Source organism: Urocitellus parryii, chromosome 12, assembly GCF_045843805.1.
Source record: "Urocitellus parryii isolate mUroPar1 chromosome 12, mUroPar1.hap1, whole genome shotgun sequence".
Classification (NCBI taxonomy): Eukaryota; Metazoa; Chordata; class Mammalia; order Rodentia; family Sciuridae; genus Urocitellus; species Urocitellus parryii.
In genome coordinates this window covers 19111916-19135364 of record NC_135542.1, presented here as the reverse complement: position 1 = coordinate 19135364, position 23449 = coordinate 19111916, and the positions used below count along the sequence as shown (strand labels likewise).

Genomic DNA, 23449 nt, shown 5'->3' with positions numbered 1-23449 from the left:
GCTGATCCGCAGTGAAAAGAGGAAAGCCTTGTCAATCAAGACAGTCCCAGACTCCTAGTCCCACCAGCTCTTCTGGAAATGTACCCTTCAGTCAGTCTTAGCTTATTGCCATTCTGTCACTTTGATGTACACTCAAGTATCCGTCACATGAAGATTTGGCTTCTTGTGAAGCTCTGCATACATGGTAAAAAGGCCACTTTAAACATTCTAGCTACTGAATATTATTTTCATTGTATAAACTGGCTTTTTGCTGTCCTCCTAAGACTTTGTACATTGGGTGAGCTGACACTGGAGGCATTAGAATGGGATGCAATATCCTCCACTGGGTATTAGAATATGAAGTAGAGTCTGGGACAGGAATAGATTGGAGTTAGATATTATATTTTCAATGTAATTGAGTTATGCAGGGTTATGGTTATGCAAGGGTCCATGGCCAGAGGTGGGTGGGAGGAAATGTTCCAGTGAGAACATCAATTGCAGCACTTTCTTCATGGTTAAAAATTAACCAACCTATTGATCTTAGGAGAGCTCGTGAATCCAACACTTGAAAAAATCAATAAGGTCTAAGAATTTTGACAGAGAAACTGGAGAAACAAGAACGACATCTCAAAATCTCAGTCTTCCTTTTGAACATTGGAATGGGCAAAGCAGGAAAAAGAGCTTCCTTCATGGGAGGTACAGGTAAGGATCTGAATTAAACACAAGATTGCCGAACAATGCTTTCCATTAGTATATGGTGCTAACTTTTCTAGTGAGTTTTCACTGTTTCATTCAGTTTTGTTCTTAGAGCTTGTGACAGATTTTGTAACACTACAAAAAGGGACAGACATCATCTTAGTATTTGTTAATTCAGGAAAGGAGGAATAAGAATAGAAACAAAGCAGAAAAAGACAATATCTGTGGGAGAGTGAATGGAGGACAGATAAATAATAGATTATAGATGGCAGGCAAATGGAATAGGCTATTGAATAACCTCAATTCATTAAGGTATAAAGATGAAACAATAATTTGACAAATAAGTATTATTGAACCATTTCCCTATGCTAGCTCACTCTTCTGAGACTTTACTATTTTTCTTTTTTTCTTTATTGGTGTTAGTGATATGGCAGTAAAGTATATTTTGACATATTTATACAAACAAAGAGAGTACCTTATTCTGGTTAGGATCCCAGGCTTGTGGTCGTACATGAAGTGGAGAGTCGTTAAGGTATATTCATATATATACATAGGAAAGTTATATCAGATTCATTCCACTGTCTTTCCTCTTCCTGTCCCCCTCCCCCCACCCCTTTTTTTCACTCTCCATGTCTAGTCCTCATAACAGCCAGATTAAGTAGGTTACTGTTTTTGTGTTCCCTTTCCTTCTCAAGAAATATAGGAACAGTTACCTATTAAGCTTGAAAGGTACCATTTGACGTCTGGAGTCTATGATGGTAAGTTTTCACTAGTCCATGCCCACCTCCAGCTGTGCTCTTTGGAACTCAAGTGGGTAGCTATCAATAGTGTCCAACTTCATCATTTTCTAGTCACTTGATCTCATGTATGATTCAAAGTGCCTCCCCGTTGCACATGTCAGGCTGGTCTGTGGATCTGGTGTCCAGTGGCGGGTATTCCTCTTCTTTTGCATCTGATTTCCTTTGTCCTGGACCTGCTCCTCTGGTGTATGTGTCATGAGGAAGGCAGAGAGAAAAAGGTGGGTCCCTAACATCAGGCAGCTGCCCTGGTTTGCTCTTAAGATGCAGTTTGCCTTTGTTAGACTGGGTGTGGGTGGGTAGAGCCCAAGGTGATGCTTGGGCAGGGTTGTTGGTCTCCTGTGAGATTTTACTTTGAGTTCTGGTTGATTGCAATGCTCAGGTCACCCACCATCTCTCAGATGAGTGCCCTGCTCTGCTCAATGCCACGTGGCCTCAGCCAGCCTACAGCACTGATCACTTATTCTCCTACACACTTGAAGCCTCCCATGAGATTCCTATCTCATGTGCTATGGTTTGGATATAAGGTGTCCCACAAAGCTCATGTGTGAAACAGTGCAGGAAGGTTTAAAGGTAAAATGGTTGGGCTGTGGGAGTCTTGACCCTGTCAGTGCATGGATCTGCTGATGGGGATTAACTGGGTGAGTTAGCATCCACATAACACAGAGAACTTTTGGCCTTTGTAAACCATACTCTCTTTATCCCTTTAAAAGATCATACAGCAGTCAGTTCTAGGTGGCCATTATGGTCATTATGAAAGGTCCTCTTATTATTAATAGTTTACTTGCAACACTCTTTAAAGGTACACTACTTAATAGAGTGTCTACTGTGTCCATGATAATATTCTAACTCTTTTTATGCCTTTTACTCTAGTCTATTAATGAAGATATGATCTCCATTTTAAAGATTTTTTTTTAATTGAGGTTAATGAAGCTTAGCTAATTAGTCTGAAGTCATCTGTTTGGAAGACTGTATTTGAATCCAGATATTCTGTGCATGGACATGATATTGGCCTATATTATTCTTGACTGTTTTGCAGTCAATAATCATTTCCAGAAACTAACATGATTAAAGTATAAATAGAAAATTCAGTAAACTTGAAATATTTAATATTTTTGTATAGAACTTTTGTTATATATTGGAGTCCCACATTCTAAGAAATCAGCTGCAAAAATCAATTAGTACTCACATTATTTTGCTCTTACTCTTCCTTGTCTCTGTCTCTTTGCTTTCTACCTTTTACATTGTTTGTGCGTATGTGTGTGTGTGTGTGTGTGTGTGTGTGTGTTCTTATGTGTATGGGTCTTTAATCTTTCCCAGTTATCTGTTTGTGATTGATTTTCAACAAAGATGACAAGAAAACCTATACACAAAGAATATTCTCTTAAAAAAGAAAACAGGGCTGGGGTTGTGGCTCAGTGGTAGAGTGCTTGCCTGGCGTGCATAAGGCACTGGGTTCAATTCTCATCACCACATACAAATAAATAAAATAAAGGTGCATCAACAACTAAAAAATATTTAAAAAAAAAACATGTCAGATGCCAAATGGCCAAAGCAATTTGAGAAAGAACTGTGCTAGAAATATCATATTCCCTGATTTCAAACTCCATTAAAAAGCTATACTACATTATGAAGTTATAGAAATCAAAACAATATGATGTTTGCAAAATAACACCAATAAACTCCACATCACATACAGCCACAAGAATGGGGTCCAATTAAATTAAAGTTATATTTCAGATATGTATAATATGTCAAAATACCCTCTATAGTCATGTACGTCTAAAAAGAGTGAAAAAAAATAAAAATAAATAAAAATGCAAACATTTGTTGATCAATGAAAAAAATAATATTGTATGGCCATAAAAAATAGAAAATCCTGCCATTTTTGAAAGCTTTGATGAACCTGGAGCCTATAATGTTAAGTGAAATAAGCTAGCACAGAAAGACAAGCACTGTATAATCTCATTTATGCATGAAATCTAAAATTCAGACACTTAAAGGCAGAGAGAAGAATGGTGGTTGATAGGAGGCTAAGGAGTGGAGGAATGAGGGATATTGGTCAAAGGATACAGACTTTCAGTTACAAAATTAAAAAGTTCTAGGGATCTCATATATAGCATGGCAACCACAATTAGTCAGACCATGTTGTTGCTTCAAATGTGATGAGAGAGCAGGTTGTCAGTGTCCTCTCCACGCCCCCACCCCCAACACACACAATGTTCACTATGGGTGGCGATAGATGGACTAGATTAACTGGGGTTATCAGTATACAATGTATATGTATATCAAATATTCACGTTGCACACTTTGGATATATATATAATTTTTAGTTGTCAATTAAATATTTTTAACAATTTAAAATGTTGTTGGGACTACTAGATAACCCACATACAAGAGAGTACCATGAGGTTCCTATCCTTGAACCATATACAAAAGTAACACAGTATGGGCCATTGACCTAAATGTAAAGGATAAAATTTTAAAACTCTTCAAATAAAACAGGAGAAAGTCTTCACAGCTTGGGTTAGGGTTAGGCAAAGATTCCTTAGATACAGCACCAAAAGCAAAAAGAACAAAAGAAAAATATGGATTCAATAGACTCATCAAAAATAACAGCTGTTGTTCTTTGAAGGTCATCACATGGGCTGGTGGTGAGTCTTAGTGGTGGAGCACTTGCAATACCCTGGGCTCTACCCCAGCACTGAAAATAAAAGAGAGAAATCCCCATCATGGGAGTGCAAAGACACATGTACAACCGGACCAATGGGAGAAAATATTTGCAAATCATATTTCTGAAGACTGGGAGGCCTTCAGATCATTGGGATGTTCCCTTCCAGGGGACACTGGGACTGTCTGGCCCTTGCTCTCACTCTCTTTTGCTCCCTCACTTGCCAAGAGGTGAGCAGTTTTCCTTTGCCTCAAGTTTCTGCCATGATGTCCTGCGACAGTGCCAAGGCAATGAGGTCAACCAATTAGGGACTAAAACAGCAAAACTATGATCCAAGAAAAACCTTCCCTCATATTAAGCTGATTCTCTCAGGCATTGTTTTTTTTTTTTTTTTTTACAGTAATTGGAAGGTGACTAACAGAGACACAAATTACCAACTGAAGTACAGAAATGTTGAGGGAATGTTAAGATTTTTGTTTAAATTTATTAGGTAAATTAATTGAGATGCACTCATTTTTTGGAGAACACAAATTACCAATATAAAATAAAAATTTTAAAAGCCTCATAACTGTATTATATGACATTGTAAACTCATAGAATTCTACAATTGGGATGATTATTTTTTCCAAGTATTGATAAAAATAATTGTAGCACTTCAAGTCCTTATAAATTTTTGGTGGAAATGTAAAATGGTTTGAACACTTTGAAAACATTTCTTTAATAGTGTAATATATACTAATGCCAAAATAAAAACATTTTAGTCTGAGGCATTTAAACCAAATAGGTGAAAACAAATGTTTGTGCCAAAAAAAGTTGTTACAAAAATATTGTTAAGATGGTGATTCTCTTCAAATTGTGATTATATCCAATTAGATTCCAATCATATTGGTAACTAGTTTTTAAAATTGACAAGCTTATTTGATTTGCCTGTAAAATTATTAGGAAATAAAAATGTCTCAGATTGCCAAAACATTTCAAAAAAAAAAGAAAGAAAGAAAAGAAAAAACACAAGAAATTTTACACCACTTAAATTCAAGTTATAGAAATAAAGAAGAATATAATTGACATAGGCATACATAAGCAAATTAATAAATTAAAAATTGTGTCCAGGAAGGAAAGATGGCAGATTAAAGCAAAGGTGTGTTTTCCAGTTGCTCTGTGACTCAGGGTCCAAGGAACATGAGTATTGCTTCTCAGGAGGTGGATGACAGAGGGAATTTGCTAAAATTCAGTATCAGTCAGTAAGAGAATCAAAGACAAGTACATTTGGGAACTCTGAATACAAGACAAGACACACCGCTGCCTCAATAGCCATACAGGTGGTGCCAGCTCACTGTAGAGGGGAGGGGTGTCACAGGCAAAGCCAAGAACCCCTGTAAAAAATCATTTGGTAGGGGACAATGTGGGGATGAAAGGCAACCTGATCGTACCTGAACCGGAGGCAGCACAGCAAGCTGGTGTTTGGAAAGTGCTGTGTTCCTTGGCTGATGAGGGACAGCTGAGATGGGAAATCATGGTGGAGTGGCCCTGAGGAAGCTCTCTGCTGCCAGAGCCCAGTAGAGTATAAAAAGATTCCCAGCAAGTGCCTAGCATGCCATCTAGAGTGTGACCAGTGGGGCATGACTGAAACAGGCACAGAAAGGATTATTCCCAGGGGTATTCATACAGGGAGATATGGACGGCTCACTTTCCCTTGGCTTCGGGCAGATTACGGGACCAGCTGGGGAGAGTCCAAAATCTGGACAGGCGGGTACATTTGCACTAGGAGTCTGATCCTGGGAAGACCACATTTGCAGGCAGTGGTGTGTGAGATCTGCAGAGAGATAGTTACCCAACCATGTGAGTTCAGTTTGCAGGAGGCTCCTGAGATCCAGATGTCCTGCCCAGCAATAAGAGATGTGATTCTAAACTTTCTGGGGCAGATACCACCCAACAAAGTTTTAAAGGATGATCAGAGCTAAATACCAGCCACCAGAACTTCCCATTACCACTCTGCATTAACCATGCTCTGCGAGCGGATGTATTTAGTCTGTCCAGACAAAAATCCAATTGTGGAATATTTTTTCTTTTTCTTTTTTTTTTCTTTTTTACTGTCTTAACTTCTACTAGTGAGAATGGAACTGAGAGCTATTACAACTAGGTCACTTCCACCAGCAACTTGGTGAGCAACACAAAGTGGATAGGCTTAACAACAACCAGCCCTTGCTCTCTTTAAAGGGAATTCAAAATTAGAAAGAGGGGCAGTAAGACAAGGCAGCGAAAAGTCATCCTCATCAATAGTCTTGTTCATCTCAAGAGAGAAAATTCATTTATTTGTATTCTTTTTCCAGTGCGTGTGGTTTCTTTCTGTACTGAGTGTTACATGGATATATTTTTTTCTTTCATTTTTATCATTTCCCCACCCATTTGTTGCCTTGTTTTGACTTTGGAGGGTTAAGAGTTTTGTGTTTGTTCAGGTTTGAGCTTTTGCTTGTTTTTATTTCTCTTATTACTCTTTCTCCCCTTTTCCCCCCTTAGAGTAGACAAATTGTCTTGTTCTCTCTTCCTCTCTTTGTTTCAGTTTTTTTGACTCCTCCTTCTTTATTGCTGTCCCTTGTTATCTCTTCCCTACTCACCCTCTCTTCACGTTTTAGATATTTTAAACATTTATTTTTCCTTCCTGTTCCACTTCCTCTTGATGAACTATAATTTTGCTATCTTTTAGAAGTATTTAGTTGATGTAATTCCTATCCCCACCGTTAATATTAAGAAAATTCTTGCAGTTACTAGTACTGTGGGTGGTATAGTTGACACCTGCTGTTTACTTTGTCTAGTTTGTGCTGTTTATTGTTGTTGCTATCTTTAATTGTTGACCATGCCATTCCTCTTCTTGTGGTAGTTAGTGTTATAGATGTCATAGTAGGCATGGGACATTTATTGTGGTGCTGTATGTTGGTTGCTACTATTGTTGCTATTGCTTGATTCCTCTTTTTCTGAGAGATTTTTGGAACTAATAGGACACTATGAATTCATACGACAGACACTTTGTTGCTGGGTCACACCCACAACCCTGCCAAGTGACAGCCCACCTTACTGCACACTCAACCTAACCCTAAGCAAGTGTCAACAATACTTTAACACCTAGAATAAGGGAGAGAAGAACCAAAAACCAATGACCATGACACAAGTAGGAGTGGCTAGCAGGGTCCTCAGTTTGCACTTGACATATACTCCTATGCCAGAAATTGAGAGAGGTCCCGACACAATGACTCAAAGGAACCCACGGTGTTGCAGCAGCTCTCCAAGACTGAAACAAATCATCAGTTCTGCAGTGGCAAACTGAGAGTCATTGGCAATTGAAATTAATATTTGGATTATGCTGAGCCTGTGTGGTGAAGCAAAAAGATACTAACAACACAGGACTTACTATAAAAGAAATAACTACAATGATACAAATGTATGAATTGCCAAGATCATTGTAATGTCATGTGTAGATAATAATAAAAAAAAAGATTTCCCTGGGCTAGGGTTGTAGCTCAGTGGTACAGCGCTCGCCTCACATGAGGAGGCCCTGTGTTCGATCCTCAGCACCATATAAAAATAAAATAAAGGTATTAAAAAAACTCTCTACACACCAGAGGAGGCTCTCATAAAAAAGGAAGAGGACTCCATTTCAACAGATACCAAGACCTTTGAAAACACAAGGAAATAGGCAAACAAATCTCCACCCCAAATCCACAATCCCCCAGCAGAGGAACACTCAGACATGGATGGGGGTGAAATTCCAGAGAAAGACTATAGAAAGTATTAAAATGTTTGCCAGGTGCAGTGGTGCATACCTTTAATCCCAGCAGCTCAGGAGGCTGAGATAGGAGAAGCCAGCCTCAGAAACACGGAGGCACAAAGCAACTCAGTGAAACCCTGTCTGTAAATAAAATACAAAATAGGGCTGGAGATTCAGCTCAGTGGTTGGGTGTGCCTGAGTTCAATCCCAGGTACACCCTCCAAATATATTACAATGTGTAATGAACGAAAAGAAGATCTAAGGATTGAATTAAGACAGCAAAAACAGGAGTTGAATGATCATATTAATAAAGAGGTAGAAATTCTGAAAAGAAACCAATCAAACTCCTGATAATGAATACACAATGAATCAAATGAAAAGTTCACTTGAAAATATGAACAAAAGTTCACTTGAAAATATGATCCTACTTATCCTATGTTCATGTTTTGAATATTTTAAATATTTTTTACCTTCCTGTTATGACCTGTTATGGCCAAAAGATTAAATTACATAGAAAACAGAACTTTCAACCTCGAAGAGGAGATATAATTAACTTGAATACTCAGTGTGCATTTTAGGAGATCACAATGAAATTAAATTAGAAATCAACAGCAAGAAAAATTATAGAAAATACATAAACACATGTAAATTGAACAATATTCTTTTAAACAAGGAGTGGATCACAGAAGAAATGAAAGGAGAAATTTTAAAATTTCTAGACTCAATTGAGAATAGTGATAAAACATACCAAAATCCCTGGGACAGTGTAAAAGCAGTTTTAAGAGGAAAGATTATAGCTTTAAGTGCCTACATCAAAAAAAGGAAGTATTATAAATAAATAATCTAATGTTATAGCAGAATAAAGCTATTCTAAAACCAAATTAATACAGGAAATAATTAAACTCAGAGCCAAAATTAATAAAATGCAAAATCCTTAATAAAATATTAGCAAACAATATTTAAAAACACATTAGGAAGATTGTATACCAGAATCAACTTGGCTTCATTCCAGAGATGCAAGTTTACTCCAATATACATAAATCAATAAATGTAATATACATAGGATCAAGGACAAAAATCACATGATCATCTCAATAGATGAAAAAGCCTTCTACAAAATCAAGCATCCATTAATATTAAAAACACTCAAAAACTTAGATATAGAAGCAAATTACCTCAAATCATAAGGGCTAAATATGACAAATCCAAAGCCAACATCATACTGAATGGAAAAAACTTAAATAATTTCTGCCAAAATCAGGAAAAAACAAGGATATTCAATATCACCACTCCTATTTAATATTGTTCTTGAAACTCTAGCCAGAGCAATCAGGCAAGAAAAGAAAATTAAAAGATACAAATAGGAAAATAAGAATTCAAATTATTTGTTTGCTGATGACATGATCCTATATTTAGGATCCCTGTCCCTCCCCCTCTCCCTCCCCCTCCCCTCCCCCTCCCCTCCCCCTCCCCTCCCCCTCTCCTCCTGACCCTACCATAAGCTGAGAAGCTTTCTTCCACTGGGCCCTCCCCACTTGATGTGCTGTCTCAACTTGGACCCAGAGCAATGGAGTTAACATCTATGGACTCAGACTTCTGAAACCATAGCCCCCAAATAAACTCTTTCTCCTTTAGGTTGTCCTTGTCAGGTATTTTGGTCACAGTGACAGAAAAGCTGTCTAAAACAGAAATAGATATAACTATGGAGATGAAAGACCTCTACTATGAAAAGAATATAAGACTGAAGAAAGAAATTTAAGAGGACTTCAAAAAGGAAAAAAAAACTCCCATGTTCTTGCATATGTAGAATTAATATTGTTAAAATGGGCATATTTCCAAAAGCAACATATAGATTCAATGTTTTCCCATCAAAGTATCAATGGCATTCCAGGATCAGAAAAAAAAATATTCCTAAACTTCAACTAGAAGAATAAGAGACCCAGAATAGCCAAGCAGTTCTGAGCAAGAAGAGCAATGCTCATCTCAATACCTGATCTCAAATTATTCTACAGAGCTATCCTAATAAAACCATCCTGGCACTGGCATCAAACCATACATAAAGATGAATAACCAATCAATAAGTGGGAAAAACATCTAAACAGGCACCTCTCAAGAGAAAATGAATGAAAGGGAAAAAACCCCACATTCTTGCATAGGTAGAATTAATATTGTTAAAATGGGCATATTACCAAAAACAACATATAGATTCCTCTCAAGAGAAATAATAATACAAATAGTCTATGAATATATGAAAAATATTCAATATGCTCTTCAATGAGGGAGATGTAAATCAAAACTACACTGAAATTTCATCTCATGCCAGTGAGTGGCAATCATAAATAATATAACAATAATTACTGGTAAAGATATGGGGGAAAATGTGCACTTATACATTGTTGGTGGGATTATAAATTAGTATGACACTATGGAGGCAGTATGGAGATTTCTCAAATGATTAGGAAGGGAACCACCATATAACCCAGCTATTGCACAGTTTGGTAATTGTCCAAAAGATGTAAAATCAGTAAGCTTGAGTGATACATTCATACCAATATTTATAGCAACACAATTCACAATAGCCAAGTTTGAAACCAGCCCAAATGCCATCAACAGATAAATGGATAAAGAAAATTTAGTTTATAAACACAATGGAGTTTTACTTAGCCATAAAGAAGAATGGAATTGATTCATTTGTGGAAAAGTAAATAGGGCTTGAGAATATCAAGGTAAGTGAAATAAACCAGACATAGAAATTCAAGGGTCAAATATTTTCTTTCCTAAGTGGACGCTGGAGAGAGAGAAGAAATTTTAAAAAAATAATAATAAAAGTAAATAGAAGGGAGACAACAGAATAGAGAAAAGGAATCAAAACAGAGGAGGGGAGAGCAGGTGGAAGTATAGGGGAATTAAAACTATCTTATGTCTATGTATGAATATATATATGTAACATACTAATTAATTATTAGTAGTATTAATTCATTATTATAAATACTAATTAATTATACTATATAACGTACTAATAATTTACAACAGAAGGGAGATCAGTAGAGTAGTGTAAGCAGATCTGGAGGGAGGAGGGGAAGGAAAAGGAAGGTCTTGGGAATGAGATTGATCTAGGTATGTTATGTATACAAGTATGACATATGAATCCTGCTACTGTATATAATTAGTGTTCCAATAAGAAAATGCACCCAGAAAGAGATGCACAATGAAATAATCAAATGACTTTTGAAAAGTCACCGATCATTCAGAGGGAAATAAAGCCTTCCTTAACAAATAGTACTGGGACAACTGATTTTTTTTAAAGATAAAAATTAGCATTGACTATGCTTATACCTTATGCAAAAATTAATTTAAGACAGATCATAGACCTGATTTTTAGATTATAGCTCTATGTAAAACTCTTACCTCCCCCCCAAAAAAAAAGAATATCTTTATGACGTGGGCATAAGCAAAGATATTTAGCACAAAGCATAGGAAGCAAAACTACAGTGATAAAACTTAATTAAAATAAAAATTCCTCCTTGAGTAGTAAATCACACAAAACTTAATGGCTTCAGGCAACACTTTTATTGCCCCCCAGTGGCTTTAGTCAGGAATTTGGGCCTGGTGTATCTGAGTCATTTTCTCCAGGACCTCTCACAAGCTGCAATCACAGAGAGGGCCAGGCTGTGGTCATCTCCACCCACCTGGGGAAACACTGATATCAAGCTCAGTGGTTACCAGAAAGACTGAGCTCTCTGAAGTTTGCGGGACTGAGGTCTGCAGTTCCTTCTTGGTCATTGGCTGGAAGTGACATTCAGTTCCTTGCTACACAGGTCTCTCCTACATGGCCAAGTGATTCATCAAAGTACACAGGCCAAGAAGACAACGGTGATGGTGCAGGCCAGGTGGATGTCACCACCTTTTGAAAGCTAATTGTGAGAGTAACTTTTAGAAATATATTTATAAGTGTAACAAAGGAATCTGGAATTGGCTCATAATAGCCCTGAGAGGCAGGTGGAAGGGAGAGGCATAAAGGAGAAGTCTTGTTGTGAGTTGATATTTATCAAACTTGTTTTCTTGAATGAGTATGACCTCTTTTTCCTCAATTAAAACATGAAACATCAAAAATAAACGCGTTACCTCTTTTTGCGGCCAGCGTTACAGAAGCATAATATAATTGCTGTCGCTCAAGAAATTCATCCTTTATTCATCAGGAGCTGCTCTCTCCCACCCGCAACCATCTGCCCCTAATGTGTCTTCATCATTGAGAAACAGGAGAGTCTACTTAAGCAGACTTACTCCAAGGCAATATGAGTCCCTGTTTAAGAACTCCTGAATTAGAATACTGGCTCTAGCTATTACTAGGGGTCTACTTCTGGACCAACTTATTATAGCTTTCTGTGTCTCAGTTTCCTGACCAATAAAATGGAAACAGCGGTACGGGATGGTTCCTGGAGTTGTTTGAGCATTAAATAGCAGGGTCACTAGTAAACTGCAATCATTATTTGACGCACTCAGTATTTAAAACTACCACATTTTCTGTTGCCTTTTATAGAAATTCAGAGATTCCGCAAAAGGATATTAGGCCAAATGCAACATTTTTACCAACACTCTCTGTACCAAAGCCCCCACCAAGCCCAAACATACCCTGTAATGTTTTCCTCTCAGTATTGAATGCTGATAATTGCTGTATCTAAAACTTGGGGACAGCTCAAATGTTCTTCCAGAACAAAGCTACATTTTACAAGTGTGTGCTGAACCTCTTCCCAGAGATAAGAAGTGGTGGGTGCATTTAATGGGTAATTCATCAGCTTCAAATTGCACAGAAGAAGAGCTCTCCCCTCTGCTGGTATCTTCCTGCATGTAGCCCCATGGCCTTGAACAAAACAAAACAAAATCACACAGGCTTCAGAGGATCCTATAAGTCATTCTTATACTTAATTAAGAAATAGATTTCTCTAGAAGACTCATGTGTAGGGGAAAACTAAAGATGCTCTGAATAGCAATCACAAGAATTTCCCGACAAAAAATGCAATTGTGGGCTTTTAGTGGTTCTGATTGCTTGTCTATTTAATGTAGGGGTTTTTTATTTTTTGGCAAATTTTCATATAATTAACATATTTGGAAGGGATATTGCCAAGTGAGAGTTCCTTATGAACCATTACAGTTTAATATAGAAGAGCAATTTTTTACACAGACCCTATAACCTGAAAGTATTTCTGCCACTTCTGAAAATGCTATTGGAGGATTGAACACTCCTGGCCTTTAAGGCCAAGGCAGGCTAGGACCCGGTTTCATTTGTAGGGCTTTGTACCAAGTTTTGTGAGTCACTGGGCATCTTTGGGAGGTGCTGCCTCCACACAGAGGAGACAGGAACCATTAATGAAGGTAACACCTGGCCATGTTTCCACATCTCTTTTTTTTCCTGATGCAGGCATCTGGATTTTGGCCCTGTCAGTACTAATGTCAGTGATGGGTTCTGAATATCCCCCAAATCCTGAATCTTGTAATGTTCAAGGACCTCCAGGAATCCCAGGTTTACCAGGATTAAGAGGCCCACAAGGTAAGAAACATCCTCCTTCTGCTTTGTACTTTTCTATCATTTGACAAAATGACTCTACATCATTAAAGGTCCAAGATGACCAAGATGGACGTGATGCTCACAGAAAACCGCTTGGTTAGAAGGCTGTGGAGCTGGGGAGTTCTAGCTCCTTCTTCATCAATTCTTAACCATAGCTGCATATAAAAATGCTCAACATATGTTTAAAAATTATTTTCTGAACACCAACTACAGTCATGCAAATATTTCAACATGAACCAACCCAAACCAAGTGCTCCAAAGAAAAATCCACACAACTTCATATTCCAACTAAGCATGCAGGTCACATGAAGAGGCTCAGCCTGGTCCTGAGGCCTAAGTGAAGGGACTTTCTCTGTTTCTTTGGAGTTCAGAGTAAAACAGTGATGGCCACTAGGACCATATGTTTCTTTGGGCAATCCTAGGAGCCTAAGAGGTTGATCACGTGAGGTCCCTTAACACTAAGGTGAGAACTTACACACCATCACTCTATCCTATTTCCATGATCAAAATACTCACATGAACAAGCCAGACTCAATGGCCTTGAAGTAGACTCTACTCACCCTCGGGTACTTCAAGGTCACATGGCAGAGAGGGAGTAAAAAGCTAAGAGCAAGATCCATGCTGCAGGTCTCATAAATCAGACTCTCGGAAAGTGCATTAGGGCATTTGTATTTCTTGGAAGACCCAGGATTATTCTGACATGCAGGTAGGGTGTCTTTAGAACTGGTGACTCTTGTGGCTTACAGAGTTAAGTAATTTCTCTATGTTTGGAGAGCAAGTTAGTGTATTTGGTATCCAGGATTTTTAAACAATTAAGATAATAACTTAAAAACTAATATTGCTGGGAACTTTGCCAAGCTGTTTATATAGATCATTTAACTGAATGTTACACATCAGTGTGATATTATAGAAGAAAAATATGCAACATTGATTTTCACAGCAGTTACAAGAATGTAAAAGAAATGACAGTGATTATTCCTAGAAATTGTTGAATGAATTTTCCTACATTGGCACAGCTATATGGGCCTTTAGGACACACCCAAAAGTACAATCTTACCATTGGCATGTTCCCTACAATGAGGTTTTCAAGAAAGGCCTGTGTGTGATGGTAGCAAAAACACCAAACCTCCCTGTGCCTCAGTCTCATTTTCTTGAAGATAGGACACATTTCCCAACACAATACATTTCACATTTCAACCGATAAAGATTACATGACCTTGAATAGGCAAAATTAAAATGATTAATAAACAGCAAATCTAGGTTAGACATCAGCTCCTCCACTGGGTCTGGTTTTGGTGATTAAGGAAGGATCAAAGTTGGGCTGCATATGAATATTTTATCCCATCAGATACCATATCTATGATACTTATACAAGGGTATATGGGCTACATCCAAATATTTATAATTCCTTTATCTATCAGTCTGAGTGATGTCGTGGAAAGTACAGTAAGCCAGAAATCCTGCCATAAACTAGCTGTGTGATTCCACAGAAGTCATTTCACCAGGTTATAAAAAGAAAAGAGAAATTTGGACTTAGGCCAAACAAATCAACTATGTTGCAAAAATGGGTACTTGAGCCTGTAACCCCAGTGACTCAGGAGGTTAAGGCAGGAGGACCTCAAGTTCAGAACCAGCCTCAGCAACATAGTGAGGCCCTAAGCATCTTATCAAGACCCTATCTCAAAAAAATAGTAGCTCAGTGGTAAAATGCCCCTGGGTTAAATCCTCAGTACCAAAAAAAAGTATTTGAATTTTTAAATCCAAAAAAATAATTTTATCAAATTGTAGAACAAGGTTATCCATCGATGAAATGCCCTCAAGCACTGTAGTTTACTCTTTTAGTTCACTGTCACCCTAAGAAATATGTTATGAATATAGAAAGCTGTGGAAATACACATTCAAGCAGTAATGTTAAATTTTTCAAGAAGGTCTGATATGGCTAATATTCTAAGGTTTCTTTCTTCTTATTCTGTGACATATGTATTCATTATTCAAGTTTTATACTGCCTAATTTCAGACCTGTGGGTCAATACTAATTCCCATTATTTTAATATTCCATAATTTGATTTTCAATATTAAGCTGATTCTTACTGCATAAGATGCCATGACATAGACCAGTATTTCTAAGAGTTTTGCAACATTCACTATAGATTCTCCCTGCTCTGATATCTTGACTCTTGAGAATTCCTAGTTTAAATAGATATTTAACTGAATAGTTGTAAACTAGTTTGGGAAGAGCATCGGGGATGCTTTTTTCTTATCTTCTCTATCTCCCTCCCTTCTACATTCCTCTCACCTTCTTTCATTTCTTCTTTGTGACCTTTATTCTTTCCTTAGTATATTTAATGAGCAAGGGATAAGAGACAATTCCATGTCAAAAATAATTTCCTAACAATTAGATGCAAATTTTGTATTATAGCCCTCAAGAGACCCACAAAGAGGGAATGTGAACACGTTAAGCAGGTTTGATATCGTAGAGTCATAAGTTCTGTACAACTGTCAGTACAAATGTTGAAGAGAGAGAGATTCCCAGGAGGGTGTAGATGAGAAGGTAATGACTGAGCTGTCCCTAAGAGAATTGATGGAGATGACGTGGAAGGCAGCAGGTGGAGGTAGGGAAGGAGCACAAGGCAGAAAACCACTGCTCACAGCGCCTCGCTCTGTCTTCTATTTATCTTGATGTCTAGGACTTGCCGGTATTCCAGGACCACCAGGGATACCAGGGCCACAAGGGCCACCAGGAATGTTGAGGGATTGCAACAGCAGACTTACATCGGCCTTTGCAGTGAAGGTAGATGAGCTGCTCCCAGCTCCCTCCCAGCCCGTGATCTTCAAGGAAGCCCTGCATGACTCTCAGGGACCCTTTGATCTGGCCACTGGTGTATTCACCTGCACGGTCCCAGGACTCTACCATTTCGGATTTCACATGGAAGCCGTCCAGAGGGCTGTGAAGGTGAGCCTCATGAGAGATGGCACCCAAGTCATGGAGAAAGAAGCAGAGGCCCGGGATGGCTATGAGCACATTTCAGGAACGGCTATCTTACAGCTGGGAAAGGGAGACAAGGTCTGGCTGGAGAACAAGCTGAACCAAACAGAACTTGAAAGGGGGACCATTCAAGCTGTGTTCTCTGGGTTTTTGATTCATGAAAATTAAGAGCCCTGGTTTATATCAGTACTACAACCCTTTCCCTAAGAGGGCCCAACTTCAGAGAAAGAATATTCCTCTTTCTTCTAAGGTCCTCATTTCCTTTCAAAATTACAATCCCAGCACATAAAAACCTGATACTATGTGATGATATAAAGTGCTACCCCTGGTTTGATCAGTACACATTGTACACATTTATTGGATTATATTGGATTATAATACTGTATTTCATAAATAAGTACAAATATGATGTTAGTCAAAATACAAGTAAATAATTTAAAAACAGAATGTTCCTTTATGATTGTATACTTTAAAATTATCATTTGGATGTGAATAAAATACATGACTAATAAGGTGATTTTTAAAGCAGATCACTGAAACTAGGCAATGAACCTCCATTAGGCTGTCCACTAATTCATATTATTTTAAAGTATTTTGGATTTTTTTACCTACATGGGAAAAATTATGTAAATATGAAGCATGGAGATCTTTCAATTTATGGTGCATTAAAAGAAATCTTGCATCTTACTCAAATAGTTAGCAAAAAAAAACTGGAAAGGAGACAACATGAATGATAATACAGTAATAAATCTTTTCACTAGGATTCCTAGGAGACCATGCTCACATCTTGGGTTAAGCAGAGAATTGATCAAAGCACTGCTCTCAAAGGAATAAAAGCATAACTGGGAAGTCCTTAGACTCTGCCTCTAGTTCATGCCCAGAAGTGTGCTAGCCTTTGTGTGAGTGTGCACATGCATGTGTGTGTGCGTGTGTGCATGTGTGCACACGCGCACAGTGAATGGAAAAGGATGAAGTCCTGGGGGGAGGCAGAGCCAGCCTCCTCCAGGCTACGGAGCTGCTGGGTGACGATGATCCTGGAGCATGATGCTGCTACCCACTCCCCTCTGACCTCCAGCCCTGGTATCTTTCCTCCAGGCCCTCACTTTCCCCTTCACAATCAAAGAGGAAGGTGGTGATGTAACTGTCTCTGTGATAAGTGAATATTGGCTTAAATTACAATAAAAATGCTGATGAATTTCCTCTACTTCTGAGGAGGGAATGAATGGGAAGGAGAGTAGGATTGAAGAAATGCGTCCTGAGTTTCTCCTATTTCACACTAAATTAGCCGCAACCTGCTGTATGGGAAGCGACTCAGTAAAACACTCTTTCCTAGTTTGGAGGTGGCAGGACCTCTCCAACTTTCCCATCAATATTTTTTTTCCTCAGTGAATGTGAGCAATTTCCTCCTCAGAGAAAAGGACCTGACTTTAGGACTTTCTCCTCCTTTCCTCTATTCCCTATCACACCCCATCAGTAGATTTCAATAATGATTACAACTTAGATTTAATGAGCTTCTAATGCAACAGTAAGTTCTCCTTACATATTACCAAGATCAATAAAGATATGTCAACCAGGAAATCAATCAATCACTGTTACTTTATTGGTAAGCCACCATGTGCCTAGAACTACACTGCACCCATTATCTATCCATTGCTACATAACAAAGCACTCCAAAACAGAGCAACTAAAAATAACACTAATTTTCCTTAATTTGTATCTGCAATTCAGACATGAAGTCTTACTTCTGTCCCACGTGGCTTCAGTTAGGTCTGTTAGCCTCGTGGATTAAAAAGCCCACCTTGAAGACGGCTTCCTCACAGGCCTGTGAAGTAGTTCCTGACTTTCAGCCAAGAGCTCAGCTGCACTGTAGGCCAAGGGTTCCCATTCCATTCCTCTTCATGGGCTACCTGGGTTTCCTCATGGCATGGTGACTGCAATGGTTACTTTGATCTGTCAGTTTGGAGGGTGTTTGGATGAGATCAAAATTTTAAACTGGTGAACTTTGAGCAGAGCAGATTGCAGTCCAAAATGTGGATTTTCCTCTTCCACGTGGATGACTTGACTGGAACAAAAATGGCAGACTCCTTTGAATGTGTTAGTCAACTTTTCATCACTGTGATAATCATCTAAGAAAATCAATCTAAGGGAGGAAAGATTTATTTTTGCTCAACTTTTGGAGGTTTCAGTCTGTGGTGGTTGGCTCCATTACTTTGGGCCTTGGTGAAGAGAACATCATGGCAGAAGGGCATGGTGGAGGATATCTGTTTACCTCATGCTTGCTGGGAAGCAGAGAGAAAAGGGCAGGAAGGGTCCAAGGACAAGATATACCCATCCAGGGTTCAGTCTTACTAACCTGCTTTCTCCAGCTTGGTCCTACATCCTCCTACAGTTTCCACCTCCCAATAATGCCACCCAATCATGAATCCATTAACAAACTAAGCCACTGATGAGGTGAGGTTAGATTCCATGATCCATTCACCTCCCCAAAGGTCCCACTATTGAACATTGTTGCACTGAGGACAAAGTCTTCAACACATGAGCCTTTGGGGGACATTCCAGATCTAAACATCAGCACCGAGCAAGAGAGAATTCTCTATCATGTGCAGCTCCTATTCAATCCACCCACCCACATGCAAAACACTCATCTCTTCCTAGAGACATCAAGTTTCATTATTATGTCATCAGCTCAAATTTCAGTAGCTCATTTACATGAGGGCCAAGTCCAAGTAAGGCAGCTCAAGAACACTTTCTTAGAGCTCCTTTTCTTTCCATCTGAAGACCTGTAAGACAGGGAGACAAGTTAACTGGTTCTTACACACCCAACATACAGTGATGGACTGGAATAGGATACCTATGGTAGATACTTGTGTTCACAAGAGGGAAAACTAGAGACACCCAGACTTAGTGTTCCACAGCCATTTTGATATCCAGACACATGTTGCCAGTTCCTTGATTTGGACTCAGTTCTACTGTCTCAGAATTGTTCCCTGTGGCTTTGTCCACCCCACCTCCCCCACATACACCACCACCATCATCACCATGGCCTCTGAACTCATGGCTCTGCTCTCTGAGTATTTTCCAAAGGAAAAATAACTTTGCAACCCAGTCACTTTCTCAGGATGCTTCCTGGACAAAATCTATAGAGTCCAAAGGACACTTTTCATTTCTCCCCCTATAGTTCAAGCTAATAATATTCTTCAGAACAATTATCTTGAACTACTTGTAAGATTTTTCTGAATCCTATGGGGATGCATTCCCTTTAACAAATTACAACCACCACAAATATTTGGGAGAAAGCTTGAGTTCACTTCATGATTATAATAAGACAATAACCTTTGGATTCTTACATCTTAAAAAGACTTATCTTTGAGGATGTGTAATTCACACATTTAAGATCCTTGGGTGATGCGTTCCCTTAAACAGATCTGTGATGTATTGAATGAACTCTCATTTAATGACCTATTTCAGTTCAGCTTTGCCAAATTTCTACTACTACAGAGTAAGCATCCTCCTTCTTCCAGTTTTATTTTCCTCCCATTCATTCCTCACCAACAGCCCTCTTTAATTTTTTCTGAAACTCTCCCTGAGGACAACCAAGGTTCCACTACTCATTGTTAGACTCTTCTGGCTTCTACCTGTTGCTGGATCTCAAAGTCAATGTCACACATCTGACATGTTGTTTATTTATGCCACTAAATTTTAGAACACACTTAACATGATTTTTGACACTTCAATATTCATGCTACAATGCTTTGTAGCATGGCATATGAAATATTTTCAAAATTCTTCCATTCTGAAAAGAAGGTGCACTTTGAAGTTGTTGGCTAGAGGGCTCTACAAAAATCAATTAGGATGTGTTGGCTAATTTTGCTTATCAGTACTTCTGTATTATTACTGGTTTTTTCCGTTTCTTCTGTTACTGAGAGCAGAGTGTTTGAAACTCAGGTAATATTTATGAATTTGACCATGTCTTCTTGTTATTCTATTACTACTCTATTCCATTTCTAATAGATCTTTTCAGCTGCATACAAATACTGAATTGTTATATTTCCCAGTGCATTGAGCCTTCAGAGTTGTCAGGAAAGGCGGTCACATACAGTCTGTTGAACCCTTGCTGGGTGGCATACAAATGCACCTTAGGTGTGCACATTTCCTTACCAGGCGATCAGAGCCCATCTGTGCAGGGGTTCAGAATATCTTTCCCTGGTTAGGGTTGGATGTGCACTGCTTTGTTTTGCTTAAGCCACATGTGTTCATGGCCCTCAGGCAGACACCCAGATTTTTATACTTTAGGCCCCAAGAAGAAGATTCTTGGAAATGGAACCATTAGGAGTTAATGAGAGAAAGAGAGAAAGGTATTATTAAGAGTTGGCTCACATGATTATGGAGGCTGAGAAGCCTTAAGAGCTGCAATCTATAAACTTGGGAGAGCTGACAGTGTAGTTCAAGCCCAAGTCTAAGGACCTGAGAACCTAAAGAACCCATGGTGTAAGCTCTGGCCATGTCTGAATCTGAAGTGGGGGGAGACAAAGGCTTCAACTCAAAGACTTTCAGACAGAGAATTAATGCTTTCTTGTCGAGTCTTTTGTTGTCTTCAGGCCTCCCACAGACTGGATAAGTCCAGTACACACACACTGGAGAAGGTCATCTGTCCACTTAATCTATCAATCCAGATGTTAATCTCATACAGTCGCATCTCATAGAAAAAAAACAAAACAGAATAATGTTTAACCAAATATCTGGCCACTCAGTGGCCAGGTCAAGGTAAAAAACATTAGGCATCATAATTAGTGATATTGTATTTCTTTTAAAATTTTCATCATCTATTATTTCTTTATTTTCTCTCTATAAATATATTTAGACTAATTATTTTTATTTTACTTTTTCCTTGTTTACATTTTGGCTATAATATCTTTCCTTTTCTTTTCATGGCTATACTGGACATTATAATTTAAAAAAGCCTTGACTGATTACAGGATCTCCCTAAAATAAGAACATTTCCCACTTGCATACAAAGTGAAAATCATATTAGAAGTCATCCATTTACCACTCTCTTGACTTGTGACATACACCCATATCCTCTGTCTCACATATATATTAAGTTCTGTGGGGTATCATTATGTTGCTCTTTGAAACAATCAGTAGTCTTGTGTATCTGTCACTCATTTACCCTTTGCAAGGTTTTTTGTTCATTTTAGCAGTACTCTTTTGCAACATGGTCCACTTCCCTTCCCTCTGAAGAATGACGCCATATTCTTTGTGTTGGGAGGCTGCTGCTGACCCATCATTTCAGCCCATGTTAGCCACGAGCACTTCCCTTCCCCTTCATTCACAACCATATTCTTGCAGGCCATAAAATTCCAGGCTAACTTTTATTTATCTCATTCCACTGTTTTGCACCTTTCATTATTTTCCTTGAAATATCGATGGAGCTCTTATTGTTTGCCCTTAATAGACGTCAGTCTTTACTTTACTCTTTTTAAGACTTTTTCCACTTTAGTTTTCCATAATTTAACCATGAACTACCCAGGCACCATTCCCTACGTATATAAACCTCCTCAGGTGTGTCAAATTGGAATCTGTCTTAGTCTGTGTGGGCTGATACACCAAAATACTGTAAATTAAGAAAATTATAAACAAATGAAATTTATTTTTTACATTTATGAAGGCTGTGAAGTACCAAGAGTTCCCACTTTAGGTTCACTATTCCTTTGTATTTGTGTGGAATGTGTCATTAAATCCATCTACTGATCTTAAGTTCACTCATTGTTATATTCCACTCAAGATGTGCCTCATGAGTATTTTTGCCATGGGTGCTAAAACCATGGCTGAAATCTTTAACCCATTCTTGCATTATTTTAGCATATAAAGATATATGCACATGTCAGGAGGATAGAAAGAATATAATGATTTTGTGTTGTTCCATTTTTATTTCATTCTGTCTCGGTTTTGTTTGGCGTCATCTTGTTGGGTTGTATTATAGTAGAAATACAGGATCAGAAATTAGTAAAAAACAAACCAAAAGAGTGTTAAGTAAATTGTTAGAGGAAGGAGGCATCCCAGTAAAATCAAGAGCAGTCAGGGCATATGTTGATACAATACAAAAATGTAGCCCATGGCTTTTTAAGGAGGAGTTGTTGAATATATCACAATGGAACCATCATGGTGAAGATTTAAAAAGAATAGAAAAGAACAACCCAGGGACTCTGCCAGTTGGCACATTGCCATTGTGGACGTTTGTATCTGATTTGCTTAGTCCAAAGCCTTCAATTCAGACAAAGGTAGAGGAAGGAGAAGACATATTGATTCAAGTAAAAGAGAAGGTCTCTCAATTTAGTCAGAAAGAGGAAAAGATTCAAGTAAAAGAGAAGGTCTTTCGAGCTAGTCAGACAGAGGAAGGAAGTTTAGAGCAGAAAAAGCCATCAGGGGAAAAGTTACAACAGGAGACTGCTACTATCACCTTTCTATCACCAGAGGGCATAAGTGTCCAACCAACAGCGCCACCTCTACAGGAGACTGCTACTAACACCTTTCTATGACCAGAGGGCATAAGTGTCCAATCAACAGCACCACCTCCATATGCTGGTAGGCTCCCAACCCCCGCAGTTGATAGTTGGGATCCTGAGACAGGATCTCAAGTATTAACATGCCCTGTATTTGAGGTAGGAGGGCAGCGAATTTACCATGCTTTAAATTTCAAAACAGTGAAGCAGCTAAAAGAGGCTGTAACAACCTATGGTCCTCAAGCACCCTTCACTGTAAGCTTGGTCGAATCCATTAACAACTTGAACATGAGGCCAGCAGAGTGGGCTAATATGTGTAAAGCTGTGCTAAATGGAGGTCAATACCTGTTATGGAAGGTTGGCAATGAGGAATTTTGCAAGGAGACGGCTAGGCGAAATGCAGAAGCTGGTTATCCTCAGAGAAATCTAGATATGTTGTTAGGAAAGGGACCTTATGAGGATCAGCAGCAACAAATTGCATATGATCC

At 38.5% G+C, this 23449-nt stretch overlaps 1 protein-coding gene across 1 annotated transcript; it reads left to right on the top strand.

Annotated features, from left to right (window-relative positions):
• Positions 1-576: 576 nt before the first annotated feature.
• Positions 577-17614, top strand: LOC144249815 (hibernation-associated plasma protein HP-27-like). The gene is made up of 3 exons (XM_077792020.1): positions 577-681; positions 13326-13454; positions 16160-17614. The coding sequence occupies exons 1-3, from the start codon at positions 639-641 to the stop codon at positions 16624-16626; spliced, it is 639 nt and encodes a 212-aa protein (XP_077648146.1). The 5' UTR covers positions 577-638; the 3' UTR covers positions 16627-17614.
• Positions 17615-23449: the final 5835 nt, after the last annotated feature.

Excerpts from the sequence above, each read along its gene's own strand:
- LOC144249815 (XM_077792020.1), top strand. The coding sequence starts at position 639 with ATGGGCAAAGCAGGAAAAAGAGCTTCCTTCATGGGAGGTACAG. Across the intron at positions 682-13,325 it reads TTCCTTCATGGGAGGTACAG|GCATCTGGATTTTGGCCCTG; the intron begins GTAAGGATCTGA and ends TTCCTGATGCAG. Across the intron at positions 13,455-16,159 it reads AGGATTAAGAGGCCCACAAG|GACTTGCCGGTATTCCAGGA; the intron begins GTAAGAAACATC and ends CTTGATGTCTAG.